The 18,009-nt window shown below is 45.2% G+C and overlaps 1 protein-coding gene across 1 annotated transcript in view; it reads left to right on the top strand.

Moving 5' to 3' along the window:
* LOC144180234 (uncharacterized) overlaps positions 1–18,009 on the top strand; it is a 444,536-nt gene that overhangs the window by 406,130 nt on the left and 20,397 nt on the right. The window contains exon 8 of the mRNA XM_077708613.1: positions 16,722–16,752. Within this exon, the coding sequence (XP_077564739.1) occupies positions 16,722–16,752 (31 nt within the window). The remainder of the gene's footprint in view (positions 1–16,721; positions 16,753–18,009) is intronic.

Raw genomic sequence — 18,009 nt, 5'->3', positions numbered from 1 at the left:
CCTTCCTTGGGCGACGCGTTGAGCGCGAGGCCCGTATGCGTCATCTTTCAGTGTGTCCACAGCGCCTTGTTTGGAGTTAGGCGACCAGTTAGCGTTTCACGGCTGCTGGAAGCATTTCAATGTTTATAACAAATCTCTTGTTACGACGCCAGGTACTTCAAAATGTTCTGCAGCCAGGCGAAGCAATCCGTCAACTTTAGTACAGTGTCAGAATCAGTTGCTTTGAAGTCAAAATTACGTAACAAATATACGGATGGGCGGGCTTTTTTGTGAGCATAGGCTTTATATTTGTGGAACTTAAGTGAGTTATTTACCACAGAGACCAAAGTATTTCACACGCGAGCGATTTACAGCGGATGTTTCCGCATGTGGTGCAGTTGAAAGTCTCAAACTTCGTAGTCTAGTAATTGGATATGAAAACCGCGGGAATATTTTACTGATTGTCAATTTTTGCGGGAAGCAGCCGGTATTTTATTTGCATTCCCCAGTGGTGAAAGCAGATGGCAATGTGTTATTTTGCAGCCTTTCGTTGTGTGGAGGCTATAGACTCTGTACCTCTAAGGCCATCCGAATGGCCGCGTTGCAAGTTTCGCTCCGATCTGCTAAGCTACCACTAATTAGAAACCTACGCCCTGCACAAAGTCTAGCATCAATAGAGGGCACAGCTTCCTATGCGTTAGCCAACCCCAGTGACGAATAGAAACCGCATGAGGTTTGATTTGTGTTTTGTGCTTTTGCTGTTCTGCTATTTTAGAAAAAATAATGGTTGGCACGGAGTTGGGTTCTTATGCTGACTCTTCTTTTATTTGCAGGTACGAAGCCGAACAGCAAGAAGCTTCAGCACATGCAGCACGTCGATAATTACAAGGTCCCTTTGGGTAACAACTTGTAGAAAGGGCGAACAAAACTAAAGTGCCAGTGTGAGGCCCACGTTGAGCAGGTTGCTTCGATTCCGGGGCACAGCTCTCTCCTGGAAGTCGTTTCAGTGTGTTCATTGCGTTCTCAACAGGTGGCAGTGTCGACCAGGACCAGCTTGCTGTACACTGTTGCGCAAGAATCCAAGTCATGCGCTTCCAGAACACTGACCTTGACGGGGTTTCATCAGGCTGCAGTGTACCGCCGGGTCGGCTGGCGTCAGACACGTTGTTGGAGATCAAAGAAATGTGGAATGAACTATATCGAACCCGTGTGTATAGCGATAACGCAAGGGGTAATTCATTCAAAAGTCCATCATTTGCGTGCGTGAGTGGTGTGTCTTTGAAATTAAATTCTTGTGACCTCAAAATGTTTTTAGCAAAACAACGCAGCAAAAAAGCGGATCAACGCTGCGAACAGGGCTCACAGTGTGTGTTCAAGGCTCTTGAAATGCTGTAAGTGCGCTGTTTTGGCTGAATGATGCGAGAAAAAGTAGTAGACAAAAAATCAGGCGCACCTAAATACCATGGCTAAAGTTAGCGGAAGTTGCGATTGAATGCAGTTGCACCTCACAAATTGCTACTACTGGGCTACGTCTAGTATATTCCTTCTATTCTCTCACAAAAAATGCTGCTAATTACTCATTACTTTGTAAGTGGACAAGGTGAAAGAATCGGCGCGTGTTTAAACAGCTTTTTGAGAGGAAAGTTGATATACACCTGTGCAAACAAGTTCGAAGTGACAGTCGATGTCTTGAATGAGATCCGAATCCTGGTCATTTTTTCCAGTTTATTTTTGACCAATTTATTCTTTACATAGGTGTCGCGAATGTGCACTCTTGTGCATATGTGAACTTTACCATAACGTTTCAAAATGTACCTACGGAGCGTTATGCCCTCGGGCCAGATTTGCTGTAAACGTCACCCCGTTTTTCACTCACACAAGATAAGTTTGTTTGAAGACATTTTCTCTTCTCAATTGCTAAACACGGTTTCCACAAACGTCGCGATGTGAGGGGGCTGTGTTGAAAATGACAGAATTGTCTGTTGGCGCGTGACTTGTCGAATTTATGAATCGATTGTGAGCATTGTACGTGTAATTTTGGTTGCTTTTCTTGCCGTTTTCTAAGGCTTCTAAAAATAGGGTATAAACAAGCACTATCAGAAATGATAGTTGAAATGTGAAGGCACAAGCCATGTTTAAAGCAACCACGGTCGTACTAACCAACGCCGCCTGTATAAACATTGCCTAATGCGGCGCTCGCTTTCCGATGGGAGTGGTAGGGACGCTTAGTTCAGGCATTCATCCGGTATGTGGCGCGCGCCGGCGGACGTGCCACCTTACGTCACTGCTCGCGAGTCGCGAACACTGCACCCACTTCTACAGCGTGTGTCTGTCAGCTTGCTTCGAAGGCGTGGGAGCGCCGCCTGGGCAACGCTAGAATAACTTCAACTATTTTGCATAGTTTCCGAAAAGCGGTGCTGGCTGGCGGACATGAAAGCACTTAGGAAGCCTACGGAGCGGGAAAGGGTAAGAGAGAGCAACAGGAGAGTGGCTGTCTGGCCATTTTTCGCTCACGCGTTAGGGAAGGATTATACAGGCGGCGTTGTACTAACGCATATTACATACACAGCTTTCAGCAACGAGAAACCTTAGTTTCGGAATGGCAACATAGGCCATAACGTGGGCCGTAGGTGCTTAGCTTTTAGGCTGATTTCATGGTTAGAGTAAGTTCTGGGCAGGTAAAGGATCTTCACAAGACGTGCTAGTTACAGAAAACGTATTTTCGAAGTTCCAGAACAGTAACATAACAAAGGTCCCATACTTTGGTAACATAAAAGGAACGTGCATGCGCAGCCTGTTCTAGCACATTTACCTGCAGGTGTTTTAAGCAGGTGTCTGAACGTGGTTTCTTCGTAGTTTTATCATAACTAAGGCATACTAGAGAAATGTTATGCCAGGCAATCTTTCATTTTAAGTGTGAAGAACTCCCGTTCTTAATAAGCTATGTTCAGCAAACATTGCGCGATTTCTTTCGATACGTGTTCTTTCGTTATTATGACTCTTGCAATGGTACAACAGTAGCATTTCTAAAGCAATGTGTCATTCAAAATCGGGAATGTTTGTGGGTGTATCGGACCTGTAAAGGTATTGCTACATATGACCCGTAAGCCGCAGTTATAGTAAAAGGACGGGCCTAAATAACTTATTTTTCAAGTGCGGTACATGTCGATCGGGAACTGATCATTTATACTTTTAGCATGATTAAAGCGTTCGTACGGACGGTGTTGTCCTTAGCCTGCGCTTTGTAAAACACATTTAATCCTTCTTATGCTGCTATTTCCGTTAAGACATTTTGAAAAGCAAATGTGATCGCTCATAATTTAAACAAGTCTAGTATCTCCCAAGCATAATCTAAAGATGGCCTGCAAAGCTCACTTGCACTTGTTGCAGCTTACAACGTTACGGGAGGCTTGCTGCCGCTATTTTTACAGTTTGCCTTTCTTTGAAATATGCAGCTCTGGATATGAACTCTAAATTTGATTTTGCAAATGGTCGAATGTATGCCCCGTCCTCATATTTCTAGAAAATGGGTGGCAATTATTGACATGAACGCTTGTCAATTGTATCTGGAGTTCGCAATATGTAATTGGTCACACGGTTTGGGTTCCGCCCTTGCCTAATGCACCGCAATCGCAGTTTTGTCTGGGAGCGTTTGGCTAGACCTCTCCCGAAGCGAGCAGTACGTTAACTTTCACCTCAAAAACAGGTAAACAACAAATGCGTGCTCATGCGACAGCTCGTGGGGGCAGAAACGTTGGTTCTTAACACCGTCAAAAAAGAGTTGGATCTATCCAAGGGGCCATGAAGAATGCATTCGGGTGAAGGACATCAGTGGTGCCTGCAGGAAGCGGGAGCTGGGGTGCTCGTCCCGCCTTCCAAAAAATTTAGTGTACTTGAGTATGCGGGAAGGATAACAATAATCAAATAACAAATTCCGCTAAGTATGTTGCTATCGTAAGTGCTGCCCTAACATACCTGGCCCCGATGTCGGCTTCGACCGCAACAATCAGCCACTTTGGGTTCCCCGTGCAAAAGATCACTAGAACGATGTCAACTCTGTGCAGGGTATGCCTTGCGTATCAAGAAGTTTGTTTTAATGCTTTATTGGTTAGTGTTTTACTTGCAGTTTTTTATTCGACCTCATTCTTCTCTCGTTGTTGTTGAAGTGGGCCACACCCCCCGAAATGAAATCCCTCGTAGGCGACTGTAACACAATGAAGGAAAAAGAACAAAAAAGTTGAGTTGGCCCTGAATATATTGTGGAGGACTGAATAGTTGACCACGCTAGTTACAAAATGGCTGCCGAGGACCGCGGTCAGACATGAAAGACGACGAAAAATTCGACGGCGCAGAGACGCTAATTCGGTGCAAAAATTTAATTTAGATTGCTCTGGAGAGTAGTTAAAATGTTATAGGAGATAACTTCGTATTTCACTGATATAAAAAGGCTGATGGTGGTGATGATGACAGCTTTGTTAGGAGAGCTTGTCCGCAAATTGGTTAATTGTGCTTTGGTGTTTCCTTTTTTAACGCTCATGTCCCACGTTAAAATAATTAAGTCATCAGAAGAAGTTGCACTGGATCAGAAAGTTCCTCATCCTAGCTGTTGCACAATACGAACAGTTTAGGGGAATTCCGATGGGGAAGGAAGTTAAGGATATTGTATAAACTAGTGGCTTAACTCTTATCCTTCACTTCGAGTGCACGATTACTTCACTCTCGCGCCGCAATCACCAAGCCTCCTGGTTTCGCATTTGGCAAACCTGGCTGCTTAAATGCGGCCAATATTCGCCTTTTTTTCGCGTTGCACTAGAAGAACCAAAAAACTAATTAATATGTTAATAATCAGAACAGACCTAAAAGATAGCAAACAATTTTTATTTTTGAAAAGAATTCGCATAATTGACCAAAGACGACATGTTGCAACAAACAATTGTCGGGTTTTACCAAAAAGTAGAATAACTAGGGTTCGAACCCAGCCCGTTAGAGTGACAACCGATGACGCAAGGCCGCTGAAGGCCATTGACGCCGAAGAGGGAAGCCCGTTTGGAAGTTGCTCATGACGAAGGTCCTAGGAAGAGGGTCCGAGGCGTACCAGTTTATGGCGCTAGTGAAGGTGCGCCTAGATGGCCTGGTTTGTCAATCACGGCTACTGGTTAGCCTAGTGAGTACACCGACCTCCTCGAAAGGCGGTTATCCGAAGTTCCAATCCCGTGCGGGGAGCGAATATTCATTCGGCGGCAAAGCATCCGGCGAATACTGCATAGCTCTCGTCTGTGACTATTTGGATTGTGTTCAGGTAATTATCAATTTTTTCGTTGTTTAAATGTATCGCATCAAAGATAATTTAACAGAAAATTTGGCGACCATAGCAGCCAAAACCATGGTTGTGCAAATAAAGCGGCAATTTAACTTTGTTTCAACTCTCACTAGCTGAGGAGCGGTTTCAGCGAGAGCTACGGTTTGCGTTATGTCCCATCCTTTGTGGCTAAATATAGAACCGAGGTAGGCTTTTTGCTGGCTGCGGAGGATGTGCAAGGGGGTGCATTGCCATCAGCGATTTGCTGGATTTGTTTTCATTGTGTTTAAGGATTTTCTTGTATTACGCCTGTGTCCGTCGATTTTACCTCGAGCTGAGGAAACCCGAACGGGGCACACGAGTGCGAGATGAAACTGCAATTTTTAATTTAGTTTAACGTTTTTGCTCTACTTTAGAGCTACTTGTATGCGGCTGCATGCGCCTCAAAAAGCACCCGTTGCTTTGGCTGAAACAAATGAGGCGTAAACGAACACTTTATGGCATTTCCAGCGTTTGCTCTAGGTGCGCCAAGAAAATACTGAAGAGAATGTGGTAACAACGTCGAACTGTTCGTATCTAGTCTTGTGCACTCAACAAATACGCTTCACCTATCTCATTAAAATTTAGGGCGAATTGTTCCTGTTTAATTGTTATTCGCGCTGCTTGTGGCACTGTTACGCAGCGCGTTCAGTTGAGCACATTGACTGCCATGTCTGTAAATATCCTCTGTGGATGCCGGCATCTGCGTGTGCGGATGGGTGATATTGTGCGTATGTGTGTGTGTGTGTGTGTGTGTGTGTGTGTGTGTGTGTGTGTGTGTGTGCTTGCGTGCGCGCGTGCGTGCGCGCGTGCGTGCGTGCGTGCGTGCGTGCATGTGTGCGTGTGTTAACACGTGCGTGCTGTGTATGTGGCGGCTCAGGTCTTTTAATAAAAAGGTATTGCTGTTGCCGCGTTACTCCAACCCCTTGAATCACCCTTGTGATTTCTGTTTTGTATTTTTTTGCTCTGCTTGTTATTATTGTATAAATTGTGACCTAAGTCGTCGAGTTCGGCAAACAGGCATGTGTGGTTAGCATTTTTCAAATAAAAGCCAGTTTCGGAATCAACGTGTCACTTCGTGCCGATGAGTTTAGTAACTTGTCGTCATTCAAAAATCTTCGATATCTAGTTGGCTTTTCATACCAGTCTGATCACCTAATGGACGGGATTTCTGGTCAGTTTTTCTGCAGCGCTGTAAATCTTGAGCGTGGCGAGACATAGGCGTTGTTTATATAGATGGAAACCTCTATGGTGTAAACCTCAGTTGTCATGCAACTGCTGTTTATTTGTGGTAAAAGTAAAAATTAAAAATTCTGCATCTGCACTAAGCAGGCACACAAATCGGCGGGAGATGGCATTATATTTCTCACAGATAGCAAGGGTTCATGCACCGGAACGAATTCATAAAATGTCTGTTTTCTTTCGGTAATAGGTGCAATTTTTTGCTTTGATACAAAATTGTGATTCTTTTCTGTGTTCATAAATGTTTATTTTGAATCTAGGAGGAACTGCTAACTACTTTATCGCATAATTGAACAATCTTTAACACGATGAATTGAACAGGAAATTTCGTTCGTATTGTGTGTGGGCTGCAGTCATGGACTCCTACACAGGAAAAGTTTCCGTGTCAGTACCCATCGTTCCACGTCAAGAAAGCGAGAAAGATCTCACCCGTTCGTTTCTTTTGCTGTTTGGAAATCTATACTGGTATGTCAACAGTGTTTTGTTTCTGTGCAGTGTATTGTTTGCCGCTCGACTTGCAGCGGAAGCTTCTATTAAACTGTCGCATTTAGGCCTGCTTTGATACTCTCCGTTAAGAGAATAAAGTTGTTGTATAACTTGCGGAGTCCGTCATTCCCAAATAGCATCACATTGCACTCGACATCCTCAATTCTTCATCAGGGTTCGTGAACGCACTTCCCGAGGTGCGATTGTGCATTTGTTTCGCAGCTCTCAGCACGGACCTCATATTGTTACATGGCGGAACGTAAAAAAATGAGAGTTACAATGGTAGTTGATGAGCGATGTATTTACAGTACTCGAATGCCGGCCATGTGATCGCCCACGCAGGCTTTGCACGCTGTAAGTAGTTTCTTCTTAACTAGAGGTTGGATATACAGCTCTTTTCTTCTTCCCGTGACTGTCGATAAGCCGTTCTTCCGCGACGTAACAATATTTTTCCACGACTTGGGTAAAGTCTCTGTGTAGTTCGGCGGAAGAATGGTAGTCCTTCTTTGCCTGAGACACTCGTCGAGCGCATGACACGTGAGAATGAACCTTATGATGGCACTAACTAGGAAGCAGAGAAACAAGCATATTAGCAATCAAATCGCCATGCATAGCAATTCGAGAGCAAATTTTATTTATTTTATTGTTCAAAATGAAGAGGTGGGGCGTGTCGTGAGAACTTGCGGGTAACAGGTTGAGTGATTAAATAGAACGAAAACAGTAAGGACAGAGTGGAAAGAACAACGTTGCGAAGAAGACGGTACTCAACGAGCGTCTCCTGTTGCTGTTTTGTGCACTCCACATTCTCGAACCTTCTTTCGTGCTCTGCGTTTAAGCAGCGCCCGCCGAACTTTGCGGGTGCGCGGAAACGTAAGATTTACACAGTGATATAGCGGCAGGTACGCCGGCGCGCGCAACACCGCTGATTAGCGGCCGGATTAGGCGTCCTATACTGTTTCCATGAAAAAGCGTGTGATGCGACAACCACTATTATTTATGCAGGGGGCGTCGATCGGGTTAACGTGAGGTCAGGTCGAAAAAGAGGGTGAAAAAGGGGGTGCTGGCGGCGTGAACCATTTCCCAAAAAATTCCTGAAGCTCATAGAAAAAGCTTATTGGTTCGTGTACCTTTGATTACGCTCGTTGTTATGCCGCAGGGACAACCTTGGGATTAAAATAAAGTGAAAAAAATGCGGAATCCGTCATTGGCCTTACTTACCTTCTTGAAAAGAGGGTGACACGGCATTGTTACTTTGAACTGAAGGGCTTGTTGTTCCCTACGTAAGCGGACCGGATGAATGTCGTTGCCGGGGAAACCAAAGCCGTCTTTGGGCATAACAACCCAGTGACTGGTACGCGCTTCCCTCATCTTCACGTTTGTAAGAAGCGGATGACATGACATTCTCTGGTGATGTTAATCACGTTACTCTGTACTTGAGGCTGTGATTTCTCATATCAAGGGGAGTGGATAAATGACGTTACTGAGGAACCAGATGGCTGTTTCGAGTGCCGGTCCGGATGATGCGCACCGATAAGGTGGGTTCGTTTACCGTAGCGCATGGACAATCAGCAGCGTGAGTACATGCTCAGATGAACAAAGCAATCACCGGTGTTCGAATGAACGATATGCTTTGGCGTTCGCACCGTATGAAAAGGGCTTTAGTGCAGTTTTCTTTGCAGTACACAGTGCTGTATCTGCGTATGCCTAATTCGTGGTAGAATTTACACTCAGCCAAATAACATGTCGGGAGGAATAAAAAGCATCCCTGCAAAGCGTACAAAATCCCTCTTCGAATTTATCTCAGAGAAATTTCTTGGATTTTGTTAAGTAATGGGTGAGGAATTTGCAGGTGCACTGTGAAGCCTAGTAATATAGTCCTGTAGTCTATGATTGCCTTCATGCAATAATGTTGTCCTGTAACATTGTGCACTTGCTTTAGAAGTGTGGGTGCGATGCGGCTATGTGACAGCACTACGTAAGGCCGTCAAGCTCTCGAGTATAACGTTTTCAACACTTACCCTCAAGTGGCGTTTTTTGACATATTAAAAGAAATAAATTGAAATTCACCTGACGTTAGGCCTATACTTACGGCGTTAGGCTGGGTTACGCACAAAGCAATTATTGAATCTATCAGGAAATTCCGTATACCGCAATCACGAGGTCAGCCGCAGAAAAATCTGTTCGTGTACTTAGAATCGTGTATACGATGTCTAAACCACATCAATCTTGCACGTGCTCAGAGCAACGCACACTTCATGGGGTGTTTGATAACACTTCATAACCAGGTATGTATGCTTTCCGGTGATGCTCTGTGTTTAGCACATCCAAACATTCGAATCAAAGCATGTACAGTAGCCGACCGTTTTTCGGACTCCAAAAACTCCGTACTTTTGCGATGAACCGCCACTTGTCCCATAGGAGTAATGTATTTGAACAACGGGTTTATCGGACAAAATAAAGCCGGAACTTTGATTTCCCGGACAAAAGTTTCCGCGACAGAGCCACGGTACGACTGCACGACGACGCCATTTTGAATCTTAAGCAACCTGCATAGCTCCGGATTGAATGGGGATTGGGTTGACTCCCGCAGGGGTAACAAACGTAGACCTTGGAGGCCATAATTTTGCAACATAGTATTGTGCGTGGAGAAAACGGACGACGAGATCGTGCGCCAAGTGACCGCACTGCCGCAAAGCGACTCTGACTCCGACGAAGACACTCCCGACCGCCCGCACCCTCAACGCAAGACATTGCCAACGCTTTGGCAAAAAAGCTAAATTTTTACGAAGAAAACGTGACTCTTGGAGAGATGCAAGCAAACGTTCACACACTAACGAGAAATTTAAGACAAGGAACCTATCGCGACCTCTTTAGCCCAATTTATATGAAATAAAGTTCACTTTTGCTACCCGCTGATTTTGGGGTCTGCTGTTTTATTCCGACTATTTTTCGTTCCCCTCCAGGTCCGCAAAGTCGGTCGGCTACTGTACAGAGCGTTCGACCTGCTCGCGCGTTACCCGAATTCGCAAAATCAAATCAAAATGTTTTATGTAAATATACTAGTTAACTCGATTTGTTAAAACTCCGACGTCATTGGAGCACCTGTAAACACAGGAAAACAGGTAATTCAGGTGCAAAGAAAGTTTTAAGTGCAATGCACTTCTTAAGCGACCCTGAACCTGCTACCACCGGCGATGTCCGCGCACGTGGAGATGGGCGCGCGCAGCCTGGCCGCTGACATGGCACATACCCACGTGGGGGATTGGCCAGGAATCTCCTCGTCTTCCTCGGCAATGGGGGGAGATGGGCGCGCGCTGCCTGGCCGCTGACATGGCACATACCCACATGGGGGATTGGCCAAGAATCGGGCGTGAGAAGGGCTAATGCACCTGCTTAAAGGAGTACTGACACGAAATTTCAAAGCTGAGATCCGCTCTAGCAATCAAGTACAAAAGTACAACGACAACACAAATAGGTGTCTGTGAATAAATGCATCTTTCTTTCTTTGTAGTTGTGTGTGTGTGTGTGTGATCTCTGTTTCGCGAACATTACCGAACCGCGCAAATTCAACTCGTGCATTCGCACTTTCACATTCTTCCCCTCGGGGAAATGCGGGGAATTTGTTCGTTTCTGGTGCGGTTGGGACTAGAACTAGGTACTTATATAACGAGAGATTGGCGCGCATTGCCACAGCCACCGCAGCTTGGCGGATGCGGCTTAGTAAAGGCAAAATTGGGGAATACGTTGTGGCCCTTCGCTTAAAACCGTGAATTAGAGACATGTACTGAGGCCTACGTGCAAAATTTAAGCATAACAAACACAGAAGTGGCAATTAGTTGAGACGGTAAATGTTTTTGCCTCTAACTGTCCATAGGAGCGCTTAAGTGTCGTAGTGATTTTTTGTTTTGCTACTGTCATTTCTGTACTGCTTTTAAACCTGTTTGTATAACGACTAAACCAATGCCTGCTATAATAAATAATAAATATACTGCTAAGATCCCAGGTATTTTTATGGCAAAAATGTGCCCCAGGACGCTTCTGAGCTAAGCATTGTGACATGCCAGAACCTTGTTAGTAGTCCTAACATTTTGGAAAATTTTTTCGTCCTCGTATACTGTATCTTCGAACACCCTGGTATGGCGAGAGTGTTTTGAGAGGCTCTTGACGAGAGGCGAAAGCAGTTGAAAAAACCTACGTCAAGGCAAAAGTAGGCGGACAGTTCGGCACGTCGAATGAAGATCAAATGTTCGCTAGGACGATGGCAATTTCATGTCTTCACTATCGGAATTCGACACACTGGTTTTGTATTCGCTGAGCACGAGGTCGCGGGTTCGATTCCCGGCCGCGGCGGCCGCTTTTCTGATGGAGGCGAAAAGCAAAAACGCCCGTGTGTCCGAGATTTCGGCGCACGTTAAAGATCCCCAGGTGGTCAAAATTAATCCGGAGCCCTCCACTACGGCGCGCCTCATCGCCTGCGTTGCGTCGGCGCGTTAAACCCTACAATCAATCAAATCAATCGGTTTTGTATTCTTCCGTTTCAAGCAGGAGGAATTCATTATTGTCATATTGGTTTTATCGACAAACGCTCGCTAGCTACCCAGATTTTAATGCAATGCATCTCAGGACTTGCCGTACTACCCTTTTGGCTTCAAACGCTGCGTTTGTGTGCTCTTTCGTAACCAAGTGTGATGTGTTTCCCATTCAAGGGGGCAATTCCACATCAATTCCACAATGTCATCGCATCTCAACTTTCTGCAGCTTTTTTATCGTAGCTGGAATTTTGTGCATCTGCTCCTTCACAATAGTCAAGTTGCACCTCCAGTTTAAATTAACTTTTATCAACTTTTTACATGAACTACAGGAACTGTTGACCTCTGACTAGCGCTGTGAGTTTCCACAACACAATCCGCTTATGGCACTCCGCCTGCTGACCTCACTCAGGCTAACCACGCAGATAATGCATCTAGGAGATACTCATGCGCAGGAGGCTTCGCACAAGTACAGAATCTCATGTGCTCATTGTACTCAACGCGCTTAGACTTCTGTGTCCTCAGTGGCCAGGGGCAAAGCAGCCTCCAATGCCACCATGGTCTCATGAACCTCTTCTGTCATTTCTGCATTCCCCATCAGGGAGCCAAGTGCAACACCCCGGTGAAGGAGCCAGATCCCTGGTGCTTCAACACCTTGAAAGAACTCACCTGACATCGCTGCAAATTTTTACTGATGGCTGAGTTATAAGCACCCAGGGGCTAGTGCATGCGGGTCATTTCCATTGCGATCACGGCTGCTTTGCGAAAGCTTAATTCATGCTGGCCGCAGCAACTTATGTTGACTGACTCCAAAGCAGCACTGCAGCTCTTGGGGCGCGGGGATCCTGCCGGAAGGAGTTGCTGGTGATCATTACGGCTTCTGAACTATCTCAGCAAGGCCTTCAATGTGCAGTTTTACGTTTGGCGTCAAAACTGTTCCCTTATTTTTATTGAGGTTTTTAATTCCTTGGGGCCATGGTCAAACAACAAAAAAGGGTCACGAGACCGCTGATCAGATAGCACTGAATGCTATCTCATATGCAACAAATATCAAAGCTTCCGATGACCACACGATTGCCTTCAGAGGGGCAGTCATCGACCATTTCAAGTTAATCACCAACTTCATGAGCCTTCTGCCACAAATATTCTAACACTAGCGGATGCAACCCCATAATACCGCATCTGAACAGGTACAGCGAACACCATGGCTGTGCGATTCAAGCTGGGCCTCGTGAGATCAAGTTTGTGCACATAGCCTATGATTGTAGGAGACGTGGAACACTACCTACTGTGCATCCATCAGCATTCTGCAGAGTGGAAAATATTGTCCTTGGCGATGCGAAAGTTACCAGCCCCACACACCACGTTGGACCACGTTGTCTTCGCAATGGGGCACTAGATACTTCGTGGTGAGCTGTCGCAACCCTTCATTCGGGACACACGATTCGCGGAGTCAAGGTGAACGAGCCATATTTCTAATGCATTTGGAGCTGCTCGGGCGGAAATGCTAAGGAAGGCACGCTGGCACGGTCGGGCTGCCGTTGGCTGGTTCAGAGATGTAAGCGATGTAACCTAGAAGGTGGCTCCAGCTCGAGCTTGTTGTGGGCACATTTTCGTTAAAATGGTGCCTTCTGGGGGCTTGGACTTCGCACCATGAAGCTATGGCCGGTGCGGAAATAAAAGTAAGATGGCGGTACATGAATTCACCGTGGATAGAGGCGTTTAAACCAAATTTGTCGAGCGATACTTTTGTTTTCGCGTCGAGAGCACGTAGTGAACGTGCACACAAGTGCACCACCCGTCTAAACACAGATCCTGATAGTCGAAGTCGGCGCTGTAGGCGCGAGCGTGCGGTGAGTTCGACGCAGTAAGTGCATCCTTGTATTATTTTCTAACGGCAGGCGCCATTACTTATTCCTGCACCCCTCACCCTGGAGGCACCAGACGCTTACACTCCGCAACCGCACGAGGCGCTGGCTTGAGCTTGGCTGAGCTTGAATTTCAGGTTGATGGTACAAGAAACAAGGCGGTTTGAGGGTTTGTATGTACGTGGAATAATAGATCGTTTACTCCAATTTCGAGTGATACGGTATATTTACGTGATATTGTGGTGAAAGCGATACGTTTGGTATTGTAGAAGTTGCTTCGCATCTGTGACACCTGTTATACGGGAGTTAACTGAGGACATGACGCGTTCGGCACGATTATAAATTGACCCAAAGCTTATAAGTGTTTTAGCAAGTCTCCTGAACAGAGGATGAATATCCGATTATTTGTGGTAGTGCAAATCATAGATTTTCTGTCATGGGACTTGAGAAGGCACAGCGCAATCTACCCTGTGACGTTTTAATAAAGTCCTCCGTAGCGCATCTCACACTGTGAGTCACAAAGAAGTACTGCATGTTTCTTCTGAAGAAGGGTGGCTTACGGCAAAAAATAAGACATTTGCCTTAAAAAAACCGAAGATGGTCAGGTGGGCGAGGAGGATGGGGCAAGGAGCGCAGGCATGTAAGCCGGTTAAAATCGACTTGTCACCTTCTCAGTATCGCCAATGAAGGCAACATAACGTGCGACTAGTTTCACAACTATTCATGACAAATGCAGCTTGGTCCCCTCTTTTTTATCGTTTTTCCATCCGTTTTAGCAATACCAGTGCGTTGGTAAGTAGTGCTACATTACTTCATGCCTGCTAATAACCGATGCATCTTCCAATTGGTTTGAAAAATTGTCCTTATAAGCGTTCGTCCGGTTTTGTTCACAAGCTTGTTGTGGTTGTGGCAATTAATTAAGAATAAAGGCATTACAGAGAAACAAATAGTTCTTCGTTTCAGATAAAACGCCCTTAATGTCAGTCTTGAAGTGAACTGGTATGTAAAGTGCGGGAACGATTGACGGGGCAGCTTTCTTGCGGTTCTTCTATTTATTAAGCAGTGTTGCATGCGAGGATATTTGATGTCAGTGCTTTCTGGTACAGCCACGGTTTCCAAATGTTGGATAATTCGCTTTGTTTGCTTTTTATTATTCCCATTGAATGTTACAGCACTTTTCGTATTTGCTTCTGTTCGGTTCTGTTTTAATGCGCCCCGATTCGGATACACAGGTAGGTTTACTTAAGGAAATGAAAAAAAAAATAATTTGACTCTGACCATACCGCGCAGATGCAAAAGAAGTGAAAGTAAGTAAGTGAGAGGAGACATTTTATTTGATGGGGAACTGTGGCAGCAAACATTCGCCTTATAAACTTGCTCATCCAGCTCCTGCTAGCATTAAATCTGGAGCGGAGAACATTGAAGGTGGGATTTAATGCGCCTTGACCTTCATAATTTTAAATGTGATGGGCGGTTGGTTCATTCGCTGTCATTTATAACTTTCCCTGGGAGCCTTCAAGTTGTAGAAAACGTCCGTGGTCTGGGCGGTGAAACCGTGCATGAGGATATGGCTCTGCGTCGTTTACGTCAATAACTCACCGAAGTCTCCGTGACAACTGTACATGATGCTGCTCGGTTCCCCTCCATGTCGGCAAGTAAAGTCACCTTTCTTTTAATGGACGCTTCATAGCGGTGCCTATTCGGATCTGTAACGACCGGAACGAGATGCTAATCGGAGCAACAGAAGTATGTGCAACAGCTGGCTACGGCACGCCCATTGATGAATGGTTGTAGCCAGGGAGGGGAATAGCCACAGAAAGCTCAACGGGAGCCATGGCGGGTATTTCTCGACGGGTGCACCAAAATTAACTCAGAATAATTTGGATTGGATTGAGTTGGATATCCGGGGGAGTTCGTGCCGATGGCCATAGATTTTCCTACAATAATAACTAAACAGGAATCTGGATCTGCGATGTTCCGCCGCGGTAGGTGGAATGAGTAGTTCGAGATTCGGATTGGCTGTCGATGGCTTGCGGACGTTGTTATGGATCGAATCCTGCAGCCAATTTCGTTTTCGTTTTGGTCTTACATGAACGCATTTGCCTACGTGGGGTGTTGGAAGAAAGGTTGAAAATTAAGTTTCTCCTTCAAGTGAATACCGCACGCACGGACACGCCGCCCAGAGCACAAATGTTTTATAACCACAGTTGCGAATCGGGTCACTTATCAATTCATTCCCGGCACAGTGGGCATGAAAACACCAATGGCGGCGCTGTATGCGGCAAAAGTGCCTGCGAATTAGGAGTTGCGGCGCTGCTCATTCGGCAGAGCAATGTATTTTGGGAGCTTACAAAGGTTTCGAATTGCTTGGAACAGCCACACGTTTCGTGCGAACACCTGCTCCTACGGCATAGACAAACAGTACCGGCAGCTGATATGAACGCAGCAAGATGAATGTCAGTAATGCCGGCTAGAATAATTTCTCCAAAGGAATGGGTTGCTTTTCTTAGGAGCAAAAAACTGTTTTATATTAAAAACTATAACCGCCGAAACTTTTACAAATAGTTTTTAAAGAAGCCCGCTTCCCGCCGTAGTTGGCGGCAAATGGCAAACTTACTCCGCAAACCTCCTCGACTCCGCGTCTGATTTTTATTTAAACGCGCTGTTTTATTTCGTACAAAACCAGTTTTTGTTCACCAACTTTCTTGTTCCCCATTTACTTTGTAAACACCGAACCGCGCAATAAGAGCGTTTGACAAAAAACACAATTTCTGCAACCATCGACCCGTTTCGATTCTGCGGGATTCGGTTCCATAACTACCCATCGAAGCGTAAGCGCCGTCTCGGAGTTCGCGTTGACACTAGCCCCAGTTTCCTCCCTAGGTAGTATTGTACGAAACTATATTTCCATGGCAATGCTGCCGGCCGCTTTGAAGACGATTTCGTTCCCCTTGTAACGCACACACAAATTTTAAGGCCACTTTCATCAAAAGATTGTGCGCGTCAGAATCGTGAAAATACAAATAACGCAGGCGATCAATGTGAACTGAAAGTATGGGTAAAATAGGCAAAATAAGGAAAAAACTTGCAGATTGTCCAGTTTATATACCGGAAGAAAAAAATGGTCTGTCAAGTACTGTTATTCGCTATGCCTTGCAAAGGATACAGTAAAATTTCATGAGCCCACAGTCACTGCCACATTATGGCAGTTTGAGACAATTGTTTCACATGAAACCATGAGTCAGACAATAAAACTGTGATCTTCTTCTTTCTTTTCAGGGCGGCACAAGTTTTCACCAGATGGAGAAAGGTAAGCTTTGCAATGTCATTTTCTTTGCTCTGTCTACCAGCTTAGCCTTGATATTACAGTTTCGTAGCTTCTGTAGCTCGCAGTTCCTACAGATGACCCACCGTGGTGCTCAGTGCCTAAAGCGTTGTGCTGCTGAACCCAAGGACTCACGTTCGGTCGAAGTGGCGGTGGCTGCTTTTCCGAAAGAGGCGAAAAGCCAAAACGTCTGAGTCGAAATTTGGGCGCACGTTAAATATCCCCTGGGGGTCAAAATTAATCTGGAGCCTCCAAAACGCTCCCCTCATAGCCTGGGTGTAGCTTCGGCGCGTTAAACCACAATCAATCAATCAATCAATCAATCAATCAATCAATCAATCAATCAATCAATCAATCAATCAATCAATCAATCAATCAATCAATCAATCAATCAATCAATCAATCAATCAATCAATCAATCAATCAATCAATCGATCGATCGATAAATAAATAAATAAATAAATAAATAAATAAATAAATAAATAAATAAATAAATAAATAAATAAATAAATAAATAAATAAATCAAGCAAGCAAGCAAGGAATCAATCAGTCAGTCAGTCAGTAAGCTAGTAAGTGAGTCAGTCCGTTCCTGCAGGTGGTAGTGGCGAGGTGCTGGCTGCATCGCCGATATGCCGACATTTCTCAGAAAATTGGACTGCGTTCCTATGTGTCGCGTCTTTTTGGGCGTTGGAAAGGTTGAAAATGACGTTTGCATCATAACTCCAAAAAATAACTCGGGTAAAGAGTAACGTTACCTGGAACGAGTCACCAAGCGCAACTGTCATGTCCTGGCGTCAAATACTTGCCAATATTCGTCGCTGCTCTGGAAATAATCAATACTGCACACAAGGATGGCGTGAGAATATTTTTGGAGATTGTAACTACCACAAGCATCTCATAATATAAATGGTGGAATAATGGAATCGAACTAGTTTATTTCAAGGGGTCTCTGAAATGCAACGCTTAGGAAGATGTAGTATAAATGCCCATTCTCAGAGAAAGTCAAGACGGTCACCACAAAAGAAAAATCCGAACCAGATAGTGGCCCGCACCAACTCTTCGCAAGCGTTTGACGAGGTACCTTCGTCAAAGCAAAGGGACTATCGTTGGCGTACTGGTAACTCAGGACGCCACGCTGAATGTGGGATCAGCGTGGCGTCGAACAACCCACATTTTTACTATGCTGCCAGGCATCGTGCGTCAGTAGACTCACTGTGAGACGTGAGGTTGTTGACAGAGGT

The sequence above is a fragment of the Haemaphysalis longicornis genome, unplaced genomic scaffold (assembly GCF_048455015.1).
Source record: "Haemaphysalis longicornis isolate Haplotype H1 unplaced genomic scaffold, Haemaphysalis longicornis Haplotype H1 scaffold_4, whole genome shotgun sequence".
In the NCBI taxonomy this organism is placed as follows: domain Eukaryota; kingdom Metazoa; phylum Arthropoda; class Arachnida; order Ixodida; family Ixodidae; genus Haemaphysalis; species Haemaphysalis longicornis.
This window is presented reverse-complemented; position numbering and strand designations above follow the sequence as displayed.